The 15,034-nt window shown below is 49.1% G+C and overlaps 1 protein-coding gene across 1 annotated transcript; it reads left to right on the forward strand.

The window, feature by feature from the left end:
* Positions 1-1,428: 1,428 nt before the first annotated feature.
* On the forward strand, positions 1,429-11,762 carry LOC137357535 (beta-enolase). The gene is made up of 12 exons (XM_068023931.1): positions 1,429-1,503; positions 2,952-3,046; positions 3,330-3,425; positions 4,301-4,359; positions 4,842-4,911; positions 5,008-5,141; positions 7,297-7,519; positions 9,250-9,447; positions 9,572-9,773; positions 10,681-10,789; positions 11,042-11,100; positions 11,500-11,762. The coding sequence occupies exons 2-12, from the start codon at positions 2,962-2,964 to the stop codon at positions 11,570-11,572; spliced, it is 1,308 nt and encodes a 435-aa protein (XP_067880032.1). The 5' UTR covers positions 1,429-1,503; positions 2,952-2,961; the 3' UTR covers positions 11,573-11,762.
* The last annotated feature ends 3,272 nt before the right edge of the window (positions 11,763-15,034 follow it).

Raw genomic sequence — 15,034 nt, forward strand, 5'->3', positions numbered from 1 at the left:
TGGTAAGGGGGTGGAGAGGGGTGATGGGGTGGAGAGGGGTGATGGGGTGGAGAGGGGTAAGGGGGTGGAGAGGGGTGATGGGGTGGAGAGGGGTGATGGGGTGGAGAGGGGTGATGGGATGTAGAGGGGTAAGGGGGTGGAGAGGGGTGATGGGGTGGAGAGGGGTGATGGGGTGGAGAGGGGTGAATGGGTGGAGAGGGGTATGGGGTGGAGAGGGGTGATGGGGTGGAGAGGGTGAATGGGTGGAGATGGGTGATGGGGTGGAGAGGGGTGATGGGTGGAGAGGGGTAAGGGGGTGGAGAGGGGTGATGGGGTGGAGAGGGGTGAATGGGTGGAGAGGGGTGATGGGGTGGAGAGGGGTGAATGGGTGGAGAGGGGTGATGGGGTGGAGAGGGGTGAATGGGTGGAGAGGGGTGAGGGGGTGGAGAGGGGTGATGGGGTGGAGAGGGGTGAATGGGTGGAGAGGGGTGATGGGTGGAGAGGGGTGATGGGGTGGAGAGGGGTGAATGGGTGGAGAGGGGTGATGGGGTGGAGAGGGGTGATGGGGTGGAGAGGGGTGAATGGGTGGAGAGGGGTGATGGGGTGGAGAGGGGTGAATGGGTGGAGAGGGGTGATGGGGTGGAGAGGGGTGATGTTACGGAGGTGACACATTAGGCAGCCTTTCTGATTGAGAGGATATTGGGTCAGAAGCTCAGTTCAGATTCAAATAGGATGGTGAGGTTGTGGACAGTGTGGTTCAGTCTCAGACAGTGACAGGGGGAGAGGATGGAGTCAGTTGGCTAATGATTATAGTTTGTGGTGTGAATTGAAACAATGGCTTTGGTCTTTGCAATATTTAATGAGATGAAATGATGGGACATCTAAGACTAGATATCAGACAAGCAATGTGACAACACAGAGGCAGAGGAGGGGTCAAGAAGAGCGATGTGAAGTAGGTTTGGATGTTGTCCAATCTGACCCCATGTTGTTAGGGAGCTGCATGTTTTAAAAAGACAATGGTGGAATCGGGCAATGGGATTGAAGGAGGATGATGTGGTCACCGTGTCATTAGGAAAGGATAGTTTATCATGGACACAGTCACAGAGGATGGTTTTTGTGGCAGAAACTGACTGGAGAGGTTCAAATGGGAATTTGTGGGAAAGGTAGGCATGGATTTGAGAGGCGGCAACACATTCAAGGGCTTGGACATGGTTTGAAATGTGGTTGGGATGAAGGGATAGTTTCATTGAAGTGAGGAGGGGGAGGATGAGAACAGTTTTGAAAGGGAAGGAGACTGTTCCTGAGGAGGGGGAACCGTTTACAATCCGCGTGGGCAAAGGGCCTGCACTCTGGTCCGCTTCTGAAAGCGGTTGGAAAATGTGGACGCTCCCTAGAGTAAGTGGGCGGGGCCAGAGTGAGTGGGCGGGGCCGCCAGGACTATAAAAATCGGAGCAGGAAGTCAGGGCGCGGCAGAGAGTCGGGGAGCGGAGCGGAGAGGAGAGGAGAGGAGAGGAGACAGAGCAGGTACCGGGCCGGCGACACTGAACCCCCCCCCCCATATCACCCACCCCCCCTCCCGGCGACACTGAACCCCCCCATCACCCCCTCCCCGGCGACACTGAACCCCCCCATCACCCCCTCCCCGGCGACACTGAACCCCCATCACACACCCCCCCAGCCCGGCGACACTGAACCCCCCCCCCCCCCCCCCCCCAATCACACCCCCCCCCCCAGCCGGCGACACCGGACCCCCTCCCCTCCCCGCCGGCGGGACCCCCCCTGCTTCCCCCTCCGCCCGTTCCCGGGACCTGCAGCGACCCAACTGCAGCGCGTGTTGGGCAGGAACATCTGCCCCCTCCTCAAACTCACTCACCCTCACTGAATCCCCTCTCCCCCTCACTCCATCCCCCACCCTGCATCTCTTCGCCCATCTCAGCACCGCCATCCCTTTCCGGCCGCTTTCTCTCTCTCTCTCTCTTTCTCCCCCCCCCCCCCCCCCCCCCCACCCTTCCTGGGATTCCCCTTCCACCCTCTTGCCTCCTTGCTTTACAGGTCACTGACTGACTGCAGATCAACTCCATGTCTTACCCCCCCCCCCCCCCCCAAGCTGATACTGTCTTTCTCTTCATCCCTGGATTGGTTTGATTTGCTTCTCCCTTTGATCAGTTCCCACTTCCCCCTCTCAGCCCCCAGCCCTCAGCACACTCATTTGATGCTGTGTGTGAGCAGCTGTTTGCCCCCTGGGGATGGAGGGCAGCTGGGGGTTTAATCTGTACCGGGTGCTCGCTGGGGGTTTAATCTGTACCGGGTGCTCGCTGGGGGTTTAATCTGTACCGGGTGCACGCTGGGGGTTTAATCTGTACCGGGTGCTCGCTGGGGGTTTAATCTGTACCGGGTGCTCGCTGGGGGTTTAATCTGTACCGGGTGCTCGCTGGGGGTTTAATCTGTACCGGGTGCTCGCTGGGGGTTTAATCTGTACCGGGTGCTCGCTGGGGGTTTAATCTGTACCGGGTGCTCGCTGGGGGTTTAATCTGTACCGGGTGCTCGCTGGGGGTTTAATCTGTACCGGGTGCTTGCTGGGGGTGCAGTACAGCTGGGGTTTAATCTCCCCACAGATACTGGATTCCCCTCTTTGCACCCAGTCCCAGAGCTGTTTGTTTTTTGGAGGAAAGTTTTAGACTGTTCAGTTTGAAGAATTTTCACACAAAGCTGTGTGTTTGCTGGCTGGAAATGAAGGAGCAAGATTGTGGTTTACCTACCTCTGCCTACTTCCTGCCATGCTCTCGATGCTTGAGACACGTGTGCACACTAGTGTGGGCTGGAGCTCACTGAGTTTGTTTCACCCCCACCTGAAGGTTTAATCTGGAGGGTAAGGTACCTTTCCCCAATGTTCCTGCCAGGGTCTCAAGGCATTGATCATTAACTCCCCACTACTGCACCCTCTGTGAAATTTTAATCGCTGATTTGTTTAGTTCCAGAAAGATGTTCATTGAGAAGATTCATGCCCGGGAAATCCTGGACTCCAGGGGTAATCCCACTGTCGAGGTAGATCTGTACACTGCTAAAGGTGAGTCCTGCTTCACCCTGTCCCACACTCTCTCTCAAATAGGTGAATGCAAAAACCTGATGACTGTGTCTTCGAGTGAGGAAGGGAAGGTGGAAGGAGCAGATATTGGGGGTGAAGCAAGAGGATTTGGGGGAAAGGGAGAGGATAATGAAGGAGGTAACGGCAGTAAAAAATACTGAGGGAGTAAATTGCTTTATGATCATGTGATGTGTACCTGACCACTGCAATTAACTTATTGTCGTCACAATTAGCTGCTGATAGCTACTTTTTTTTTCTCCTTCAGGTCATTTCCGGGCGGCTGTGCCCAGCGGAGCCTCCACGGGAATCTATGAAGCTCTGGAGCTCCGTGATGGAGATAAATCTAGGTACTTGGGCAAAGGTAAGAGGCGCCCTGGGCTGTAAGGCAAGGAGGGCTAGTGTGCAGCAGTGAAACAAAGCTTCTGTCTGTCTATAAATATTCTCCAATTCAGTATATGAGTAAGCTGAGACACTATGTGAGCTGAAGAGAAGAATAAGTTTGGAGTACTGGATCCTAATGCTTTCCACCTCAAAGGGATTTAAACCTTTTTCATGAGACTGAAAGTTTTGGGTATTTTACTGCACATATCTCAAAGTACATGAGCAATGTTGTGAAGCAAATAGTGTTAGGGTGCATATCGGACAATTGCTGATCAAATGAGGGATGATGTTTACCTGTCTCTATTCATAACTCTGGGCCTGTCGTAAACTGGAGAGAGTTTGATTAGTAATTACCAGGATGATGCAAGTGAAATGTTTTTTCTCATTGAGCTTGTGTTCTAAGTAGCAGTTGTTTGTGTCCTCCCCATGGTTTGTGTTTCAAGGAACCCCCTCCCCCATTCTCTAGATGCATTTCATTCATTCCCAGTCTGGCCCAGCTGCTCCATGCAACCATTCAGAGTATAATCAATTACTGGCAAGCAATCCATCTGTCTCCCAGATACAGTATCTCCCTCCCAGCTACAAAAGGGCTTGTCTTTTCCTTAAGCTTTCTATTTGTTGGATTTGGCTTGCGTTTGATATTACAAGTTGGACTGACAGTATAGAATTACATGAGTGAGTTTCGAGGTTTGGAATAAATTATTCTGCAATGCCAACCATTGGCTTTCATTGTGACCTACAGGGAGTCGTGCTTCATCAATCAGACGAGTAAAGGGTCAAGCTGCTATAAAACGACCAACTCTAATTCTGTGCCTGCTCTGCATTCACTTCCTTTTTTTTCTCCTTTCTCCACAGGGGTGCTGACAGCTGTTCAAAATATCAATAAAACCATCGGCCCAGAACTGATTAAGCAGGTAACATTCTGTCCTGTCCCCTCACCTCACACCCAGTACAGTGATTACAAACAACAAACCACTCCTCTTCCCTGCTTTGTGCTGGCCTCCTACCCACCCTGTACCCCCAAACTGACAAAGCTGGTGGTTTTGTCAGCTTCTGGGCTACCAGGTGCTGAGGCCCCACTAGCAGCAGGCCAAGCACTTTTCTGGAATTTCCAGGGTTGTGAAATGCAAGGCTTAACTGGCCATTAAGCAGGAGCAGATACTTTCTTCCCCTACCCAAGGTCACAGTGCAGGGATCAGGAGCAGAAAGCTACTGTAACCCAGGACACTCTATACAGGAGCAGGAACGCTGATTGATCTGATGCTCCTAACCTAGGGTCACTAAGACACCCTCCCCTGGATCATTATCACACTAGGCACTGACCAATTGGAGAGTCTTAATTCTAACCTGCCTCAGTACAATGGAGAGTCTGAAATTTTCTATTTTCTCTTCTTAGAAACTGAGTGTGGTTGACCAGGAGAAGATCGATAATTTTATGCTGAAACTTGACGGAACTGATAATAAATGTGAGTCTGGGCATCCGGCCTGAACAAATTTCAAACTGCCTCATCCTGTACCTGGTAGTCAAACAGCAGAGATAACATCTCTCCCTCTCTTTTTAGCTAAATTTGGGGCCAATGCGATTCTGGGAGTGTCTCTTGCTGTTTGCAAAGCTGGTGCAAAAGAGAAAGGTGTTCCTCTGTACCGCCACATCGCTGATCTCTCTGGCAACAAGGACCTCATCCTCCCAGTCCCGGTGAGTCCCCCATTTCCCTACTGGAGGGGCCAAGCCCCTCCCAAAATTCAAAACACTTTTTCAGGGACCCATGTAAACAAATTCATCACTCTGGTGTCCCATCAAACACTCGTCAGGTACAGCACAGGATTAGATAGAGTAAAGCTCCCTCTACACTGTCCCCATCAAACACTCCCAGGACAGGTACAGCACGGGGGTAGATAGAGTAAAGCTCCCTCTACACTGTCCCCCATCAAACACTCCCAGGACAGGTACAGCACGGGGTTAGATAGAGTAAAGCTCCCTCTACACTGTCCCCCATCAAATACTCCCAGGACAGGTACAGCACGGGCTTATTCCTCTTGCTACACTGTCCGCCAACATGATGGGGATGCTGGAACTGGTGAGAATCACAGTTACACACTGTTTCACTCATGATATACTCCAGAGATCCACAACTGGAGAGATGCAGGTGAAAGGGACCACAGTGACATCGCTGGTAGTCAGCTGTGACATTGTGACATCCAGGTCGCCAGTTTCGGGGGTGGGGGGGGGACAATGTGGGGACGCAGAGGAGGAGTGATTGATTTTCAACCCGCCCTCGTCTCGCAAAACCCCTTGACTTCGATCGCTTGTTTGTAACATTCATTGATGGGATGTGGGCGTCACTGGCCAGGCCAGCGTTTATTGCCCATCCCTAATTGCCCTTGAGAAGGTGGTGGTGAGCTGCCTTCTTGAACTGCTGCAGTCCATGTGGGGTAGGTATACCCACAGTGCTGTTAGGAAGGGAGTTCCAGGATTTTGACCCAGTGACAGTGAAGGAATGGCGATATAGTTCCAAGTCAGGATGGTGTGTGACTTGGAGGGGAACTTGCAGGTGGTGGTGTTCCCATGCATTTGCTGCCCTTGTCCTTCTAGTTGGTAGAGGTCGTGGGTTTGGAAGGTGCTGTCTAAGGAGCCTTGGTGCATTGCTGCAGTGCATCTTGTAGATGGTACACACTGCTGTCACTGTGGAGTGGGTGAATGTTTGTAGATGGGGTTAAAAAAAAAAAACAAAAAAAGAAAAGAGAAAAAAAAAAACAGGGTTAGATACAGAGTAAAGCTCCCTCTACACTGTCCCCATCAAACACTCCCAGGACAGGTACAGCACGGGGTTAGATACAGAGTAAAGCTCCCTCGACACTGTCCCCATCAAACACTCCCAGGACAGGTACAGCATGGGGTTAGATACAGAGTAAAGCTCCCTCTACACTGTCCCCATCAAACACTCCCAGGACAGGTACAGCATGGGGTTAGAGTAGGTGTGGGTATGTGCTACTTCATTTAAGGATAATGTATGTCTGTTAGGAAAAGGATATTAAGGGAGGGTTGGGGCAGCAAGAGGCCAACAGTGAAGTGGGAGGTGGGAAAACGTGCCATCAAGGAATGAAAGTTAAATGTGAATCACCCTGATGGAGCAGTGAAGCAGATGTCAGCTGGCAGAACGAGGAAGGAAAGGGTTCCTGCAAGAAAGGGGAAGTGATGATACTGATTGTGGGGCTGTGGTCCAATATGTAACCTTTAGTTAAATGTTACAATCATGCAAACATAATTAATTTACACAGAGGGCTAAGTAATGCAATTAGAAAGTTTTTTTAAAAATCAATCATGGGATGTGATCAGCATTTGTTACCCATCCCTAATTGTCCTTGACCTGAGGGGTTCACTAGGGCCATTAAGAGTTAACCACATTGCTGTGGGTCTGGAGTCACACATAGGTCAGACTGGGTAAGGACAGCAGATTTCTGTCCATGAAGGACATTAGTGAACCAGATGGGTTTTTATGACAATCAATCGTTTCATGGCACCATTACTGACTAGCTTTCAATTCCAAATTTTTATCTTATTAATTGAAATGGAATTTAAATTCTGCCAGTTGGTGTGGTGGGATTTGAACCCATGTCCCCAGGGCATTAGCCTGGGCCTTTGGATTACTAGTTCAGTGACATTACCACTACGTCACTATCTCCCCTGAATGACCGCAGCAGGGCACCTCACTCAGACCTCATGATCACCCATGCCCCAGCTCTCAGCTGTCGGGTTCACTGTGGAGTCTGTCTTGTTTCCTTTTTTTGAAAACCTGTCACCCTCCCCCTTCCTCCTCCTCCCCCTCCTTCTCCTCCCTCTCTCCTTGCAGGCTTTCAATGTCATCAATGGTGGTTCACATGCTGGCAACAAACTGGCCATGCAGGAGTTCATGATCCTCCCAGTGGGAGCCACCAGCTTCAAGGAGGCAATGCGCATCGGAGCTGAGGTTTACCACAACCTGAAGAATGTCATCAAGGCCAAGTATGGGAAAGATGCCACCAACGTGGGTGATGAAGGTGGTTTCGCGCCCAACATCCTAGAAAATAATGAAGGTACAAAAGCCCCCGCCCTTTCTCTGCCTCCTGGAGGCTGATGTGTCTCTCTCTCGCCAACATTGAATTACTCTTTCTTCCTGCTCAGCTTTTCTCACCAGCTTGGTGGCCATTTGCGAATTCTAGCAGGTGACCTTGGGGATCTTGCAGCAGTTTCTCCACAATCCTCAGCTCTGATGCAGTGAGAATCAACACTGGTGACTGAGACGAGGACATGGGAGTGACATCCCACAGGGTTCTCTCTCTGACATTTCCCTCTCAGTTACAGCAGACAATTGGGAGAATCTGAATGGAAATGGAACCCCCCCTGGGTTGGTGTGGGAGGGGGTGGGGTTGAAGAGTCCATGTCTGGTTTGACTGGGTAACCCAGTGCCAGTGTCCCAACTATGGGCAGGAGCCATACTCTGGCTCGTCTCCACAACTGCTGAGAGCCTGGACAGGCAGTCCAACAATAAAGCATCCCATAAAACCCAACCCTATACTTGCTCGACTGAACAAGTCCTAGCCAGAGTCTCTGGTTATTAAACAGGAGCAGGAACTCTGCCACGACTCAGTACAGTGGACAAGTCAAACACTTTTACTGCTGCCTCTAGTCGGCTCACTCAGCAGACTTTTTAAAAAATTCTTTTATAGGATGTGGGCATCACTGGCAAGACCAGCATCTGTTTCCCGTCCCTAATTGTCCCTGGACAACTGAATGTCTTGCTAGGCCATTTCAGAGGGCAGTTAAGAGTCAACCACATTGCTGTGGGTCTGGAGTCACATGTAGGCCAGACCAGGTAAGGACAGCAGATTTCCTTCCCTAATGGACATTAATGAACCAGATGGATTTTATCACAATCGATCATTTTATGGCACCACTAATGAGACTAGCTTTCGATTTCAAATTTTTATTAATTGAATTTAAATGCCACCAGTTGCTGTGGTGGGATTTGAACCCATGTCCCTAGGGCATTAGCCTGGGCCTCTGGATTACTATCTGATATTCCCACTACGCCACTGTCTCCCCTGAAGAATGGACTGACCTGGTCCTGTAGGGCTCAGTACCAGTCAGGACAGTGCATGCATCCAGTGAGGCAGCACTCTTGGCTTTGATCTACTAAAGGAGCCTCAAACTTCTTTGACCAGTAGCACCACCTGTTAATGTTTGACTGGGAATCCTCTGACTGCCTGGCACTGTTGCTAAGTTACTGAAGCCCCAGGGCAGATGATGGGATGATGTCTGGTGGCAAGCGGCCAGTTGCCAGTTCCAATCTTTACCAGCAGCTCATGTTCAGCTCTCTGCTCTTCCAAATGTCAAGGCCTAACTTTAGCTGTCGGAGCAGTAATTGGATCTGGGGGTAGAGATTGGAACTTTAACCTTTTGGATAAGTGTCTATCGTGAGAAAAGTGGCTCAGACACTGAAATAAACTCAGAAAATAGCAGGAACACAACTGGACCCTTGAGTATCTGAATTGAAAAAAATCCACCTCTGTCCTGGCAAACAACCCCATCTCTAACCTGTCACCTCCCTCAGTGCGTGGGAGGGAGCTGGGGTTAAATGATGCTTGTTCTGAGCTCTGGTTTTCAGGTCAGAGTGGAGGCTAATGGGAGGCTTTTTGGAAACAGGGCTGCGTAAGATGGTGTTCTGACCTCAAACAAGACCTGCTGAGTGTTTCCAGCATTTTATTATACAAGACTGCTGTGTGGATGCAGCAAATGGTTAAATTCTCTTCCCTTTTCCCTGCAGCACTGGAACTGCTGAAGTCAGCAATTGAAAATGCCGGTTATTCTGATAAGATTGTCATTGGAATGGATGTGGCAGCTTCGGAATTCTGTCGCAAAGGCCAATACGACCTGGACTTTAAGTCTCCAGATGACCCCAGTCGCTACATCTCTGGGGTGAAGCTAGGAGAATTGTACAAAGACTTCATCAAGAACTACCCTGGTAAGGGCAGGACTGGGGGGGTTCGGAGGGTGGGGGGGTGGTAACTGAGATTGGGGAGAGTTAGAATGGGAGGGCCCTGGGCTGCTGCTGCTGTGAGGCCTGACTCTCTCTCTCCTGTTCCCAGTGCTCTCCATTGAGGATCCCTTTGACCAGGATGACTGGGAAAACTGGTCCAAGTTCACCGCTGGTGTCTCCATCCAGATTGTCGGTGATGATCTGACCGTCACAAACCCCAAACGTATCCAAACTGCAGTGGACAAGAAAGCCTGCAACTGCCTCCTGCTGAAAGTCAATCAGATTGGTACTGTCACAGAATCCATTAAAGCGTGAGTAATGGTTAATTCAACAAGCAGATGGGATTGGGGGGGAGAGACACCATGAAGGACAAACCCACATGTTTGGGGGTGGGGTGGGGGGGGGGGGGGGGAAGAAGCACAGCAGGAAGAAACAGGTGCCCAACATGCAGTCAGTCTAATGTGATATTAACATCTTGTGGAAGTTACAGGGTTATTGGGAAAGGGGAGGAGAGACTGGGACTAATTGGATAGAGCTTCCAAAGAGCCAGCATAGGCATGATGGGTTGAATGGCCTCTTGTGCTCAACTCATCAAGCAATTAAAAGGACAACTAGGGTTAGGATATTCCAACTTCAAATGTCACAAACCATTTAGAAGGAAGGAGTGGGTCTGGAAACGCTGACCTTTTCAGTGCTCGGCTATTTAAAGTTGGCTGAAAGCAGAGACTGAAGACTAAATATAAAATCCCAATTACTGGGTCCACACTGTCCCCTGCTGTATTCCAGAGATTGTGCAGGGCTGGGAAGCAACAGTATTGGCACCACCTTTCTTTGAGAGTAAAGCTCCCTCGACACTGTCCCCATCAAACACTCCCAGGACAGGTACAGTACGGGGTTAGATACAGAGTAAAGCTCCCTCTACATTGTCCCCATCAAACACTCCCAGGACAGGTACAGTACGGGGTTAGATACAGAGTAAAGCTCCCTCTACACTGTCCCCATCAAACACTCCCAGGACAGGTACAGTACGGGGGTTAGATACAGAGTAAAGCTCCCTCTACACTGTCCCCATCAAACACTCCCAGGACAGGTACAGTACGGGGGTTAGATACAGAGTAAAGCTCTGGGCACCCTCAGCTGTGCAATAAAAGAAAAAAAACAGGGTTAGATACAGTAAAGCTCACTCCGTGTGTATTCTAACTACGCTCTCTCTCACAGCTGTAAACTGGCTCAGAGTAACGGCTGGGGTGTGATGGTCAGTCACCGCTCTGGCGAGACTGAGGATCCTTTCATCGCGGACCTGGTTGTTGGTCTCTGCACTGGGCAGGTGGGTCTGTGTGAATCCGGGTGGGTCTGTGTTCGGGGGGAGGTCTGTGAATATGGGTGGGTCTGTGTTTGGGGGGAGCTCTGTGAATCCGGGTGGGTCTGTGAATTCTAACCCTGTGGGTTTACATGATGTCATTACTGTCGTTGGGCTCTCTACATCTCTACAAAGTAGATCAGCTGATTGATTGATTGGAGTCTGAAAGGCACAACCTTCAGTGTTTGGATAATTTATCTTTGTTTTTCTCTCCTTCAGATTAAGACTGGCGCTCCCTGTCGATCTGAGCGTCTGGCCAAGTACAACCAGCTGATGAGGTAAGGCTCAGTCACTGGGGAATTTCCCCAGGGTTTGCAGTTGGGATGCAGCTCCTGGTTCTGTTTGCTGGGAAAAGCAAAGATAGGACCTGGGAGAACTCTGTTCCTGTGGATATCAGGAGCATTGTTATTGTAAACTCGTGCTGTTCGGTACTAGTGGGCAGCTTGTTCCTGTGTCCCTCACCCCATCCCTGCTCCCTATCCTTGTGTGCTTTTGCGAGAACCAGGTTGGATTTGGCTGGGATTCACTCCATGGTTGAATAGCCTAATCTCACTCCAGCCAGCAAGTTGATGAGGGCTGTAGTGGCTGCAGGACCTAGGGGGGGGGAGTTAGTGATTACCTAACAATTGGAAATCGAGAATGTGAGGGAACTAATTATCTTTCTGGACTTTCTGTAGGATCGAGGAGGAAATGGGAGACAAGGCAAAGTTCGCTGGCCGCAGTTTCCGAAACCCACTGGTGAAATCCTGAGCAATTTGCAGGGAGAAGCAGAGCAGGATGCTGGAATGTAACAGAGCTAAGTCTCACTCAGACTTTGCAATACTCCTCTGACTGAATGGTCTCCTCCCCTCCACCATCTGCCCCCAGGATCCCCCCAAGGCTTTCAGCCAATTAGATGTTACAATATGTTGGTGAATAAACATGTTTGTATCACTCAGAACTGTCTTTCTTCTTGTGTAATGTGATGGTATTGAGCTTTCTGCTAGGTCATGTGAATCTATGCAGAAAGGGAGAGAGTCTGGAGGTTACTGGCTGAAATGTAACATCACCCAGGATGGGCTATCATCTGCTATAACAATGTTCAATACACTTGAATAAAGCATCCACTGAGCTCCAGATACTATAGGAACTGTCTGTGCCTCTGGGTGCTACAGCATCTTTCAGTCTGAAGAGGCATTGCAGTTTGCTGCTCCCTCCAGTGCTGTTTGTCATCTTATGCTGCACTCCATTTTAACCTTGGTTATCTCCAGGGAGGGAGTGGCGCTCTAATCCGAAGGCAGAATTTCCAGAACCTTATCCTCACTAGCCCCATTAATGTGCAGCTGCAGTGATTCACTGGAATAGAGTCCTGCCAATAGTCACAGTCCAATAAACAAAGCTGTACCAGTGTCCAAGCCATTGTACTAGTGTTCATACCCACGCAAGTGTCCAATAACCCCTGCTCTCTTCCCCTTCAAGTAATAATCCAGCCCTAGCTTAACAGTAGTAGCAGGAATAAGTCATTGGCTGCACCCCCTGCTGCTCTCTTCCCCACCCCTGTCAACCACACTGAGCTTGACTGAGGCCTGAACCTCACTGTCCTGGTACTTTCCCCTCAAATCCTTTACTACTTTTACGATCAAAAATCTGTCTGTATTCAGCCCTGGATACAATCAATAACCCAGCGTTCACTACTTTCTGGGAAAGAGAATTCCAAAGATTTATGACCCTCGGCGAACAAATTCCTCTTCATCTTAAATAGGAGACCCCTTATTTTGAAACTATTATCTCTAGTTGTAGACCCCCCCCACCCAATGAGGGGAAAACAACCTCAGCATCTACCCTGTCAAGCCCCCCTCAGAATCTTTGTTTCAATGAGATCACCTCTCTAAACTCCAGTGAAGATAGGACGAACCTGCTCAACCTTTCCTTATGAGACAACCTTCATCCCAGGAATCAGCCTCATGAATCTTCTCTGAAATACTTCCAATGCAAGTGTATCCATTCTTGGGTAAGGAGACCAACATTGTACACAGTACTCTAGGTGCGGTCTCACCAGTGCCCACACAGTTGCAGCAAGACTTTCCTACTTTTATACTCATTTCCCTTTGCAATAAATGCCAATATTCCATTTACCTTCCTAATTACTTAAAGCTGTGCAAGATATAATGCATTCTGTGAGAATTGACTCCAGAACCTTCCAATTATGAGACCAACTGTGCGAAGAAAGCACCCTAACCAGTAGAATTAGAGTATTGTGTCTGGTTCTGGTATAGGTAGGTGGTAGGGAAATATATAGGGACAGGTGGGGATGTGGTAGGAATATGGGCTTAGTGTAGGATTAGTATAAATGGGTGGTTGATGGTCGGCACAGACTCGGTGGGCCAAAGGGCCTGTTTCAGTGCTGTATCTCTAAACTAAACTAACTAAACTACATTGAGGGTCCCTGAGAGGGTGCATTTATCAGATGGCTCGAGGGATTTTAGTTATACAGTTAGGGTGGAAAAGCTGGGATTGTTCTTGTAGCAAAAGAGACTGAGGGGAGATTTGATCACAGTGTACAAGATTATGCCAGGTTTAAATTAGACAGACAAAGAACAGCTGTTCCTATCAGCTGACGGTGCAAGGACAGGGGAGACTGAAGGTTCTGGTCAAGAAAAGCCTGGTGGGCAGGGAGGTGCATGAGAAAGAATTTTTTATTTAAACAGTGAGCGGTAATGACCTGGAACTCGCTGCCTACGAGGGTGATGGAAGTAGAGATAATTGATGATTTCAAGAGGAAATTGGATGGGCACATGAGGAAAATAAACGTGCAGGGCTTCAGGGAATGGGAATGACTGGAATGCACTACAGGGGCCAGCAGGGACTCGATGGGTCAAAGAGCCTCCTGTGCCAAACACTCCACATTTCCTGTGACCTCTCATCTCTGGTGCCATCCTAGTAAATCTTTTTTTGCACCCACTCTCCAACATCTTGACATTGTTCCTAAAATGTGGTGCCCAGAATTGTGCTCAATACTCCAGTGATTGAAAAATGTTTAGCAGAATTTACTTGTTTTTGTTCTTCTATTTATAAAGCCCAGGATCCTGTTTGCCATTTTAAGTCTTCTCAACTTGTTCTGCTACCTTCAAAGACCAATGGCCACAGCCTCAGGGCTCTTTGTTCCTGCATTCCCTTTAAGGTTGTGCTTATTTGTTTATCTTTCCTCTCCTCTTGCAGTCTGTTAATATCCTCCTCACTACTTTCCTGAGTTTTGTGTCATCTGCAAACATTGAAATTATGCCCTGTTTACCCAAGTCCAGTTTCTTAATTTATATGAAAAAGAGCAGGTCATCCTAGTAACAACTCCTGGGGAAAACCTGTGTATACTTTCCTCCAGTCTGATAAACAGCCAATCACAATCCACTCTGCATCCTGTTTCTTAGACAACTTTGTATCGACATTGCCAATGTCCCTTTAAGCCCACCAGCTACAATTCTGCTAACAAGTCTATTATGTGGTACTTTCACCCAAGTGAAAGGAGAGGGACATGACGGATGTTGAGGTTAGGAACAGATGTTTGATTACTCTAGGTCAAGTCGGCATAAGGAGGGAGGAAGTGTTGGGTATTCTAAAGGGCATTAAGGTGGACAAGTCCCCAGGTCCGGATGGGATCTATCCCAGGTTACTGAGGGAAGCGAGAGAGGAAATAGCTGGGGCCTTAACAGATATCTTTGCAGCATCCTTAAACACGGGTGAGGTCCCGGAGGACTGGAGAATTGCTAATGTTGTCCCCTTGTTTAAGAAGGGTAGCAGAGATAATCCAGGTAATTATAGACCGGTGAGCCTGACGTCAGTGGTAGGGAAGCTGCTGGAGAAGATACTGAGGGATAGGATCTATTCCCATTTGAAAGAAAATGGGCTTATCAGTGATAGGCAACATGGTTTTGTGCAGGGAAGGTCATGTCTTACCAACTTAATAGAATTCTTTGAGGAAGTGACAAAGTTGATTGATGAGGGAAGGGCTGTCGATGTCATATACATGGACTTCAGTAAGGCGTTTGATAAGGTTCCCCATGGCAGGCTGATGGAGAAAGTGAAGGCGCTTGGGGTCCAAGGTGTACTAGCTAGATGGATAAAGAACTGGCTGGGCAACAGGAGACAGAGAGTAGCAGTAGAAGGGAGTTTCTCAAAATGGAGACGTGTGACCAGTGGTGTTCAACAGGGATCCGTGCTGGGACCACTGTTGTTTGT

The sequence above is a fragment of the Heterodontus francisci genome, chromosome 48 (genome assembly GCF_036365525.1).
Source record: "Heterodontus francisci isolate sHetFra1 chromosome 48, sHetFra1.hap1, whole genome shotgun sequence".
Lineage (NCBI taxonomy): Eukaryota > Metazoa > Chordata > Chondrichthyes > Heterodontiformes > Heterodontidae > Heterodontus > Heterodontus francisci.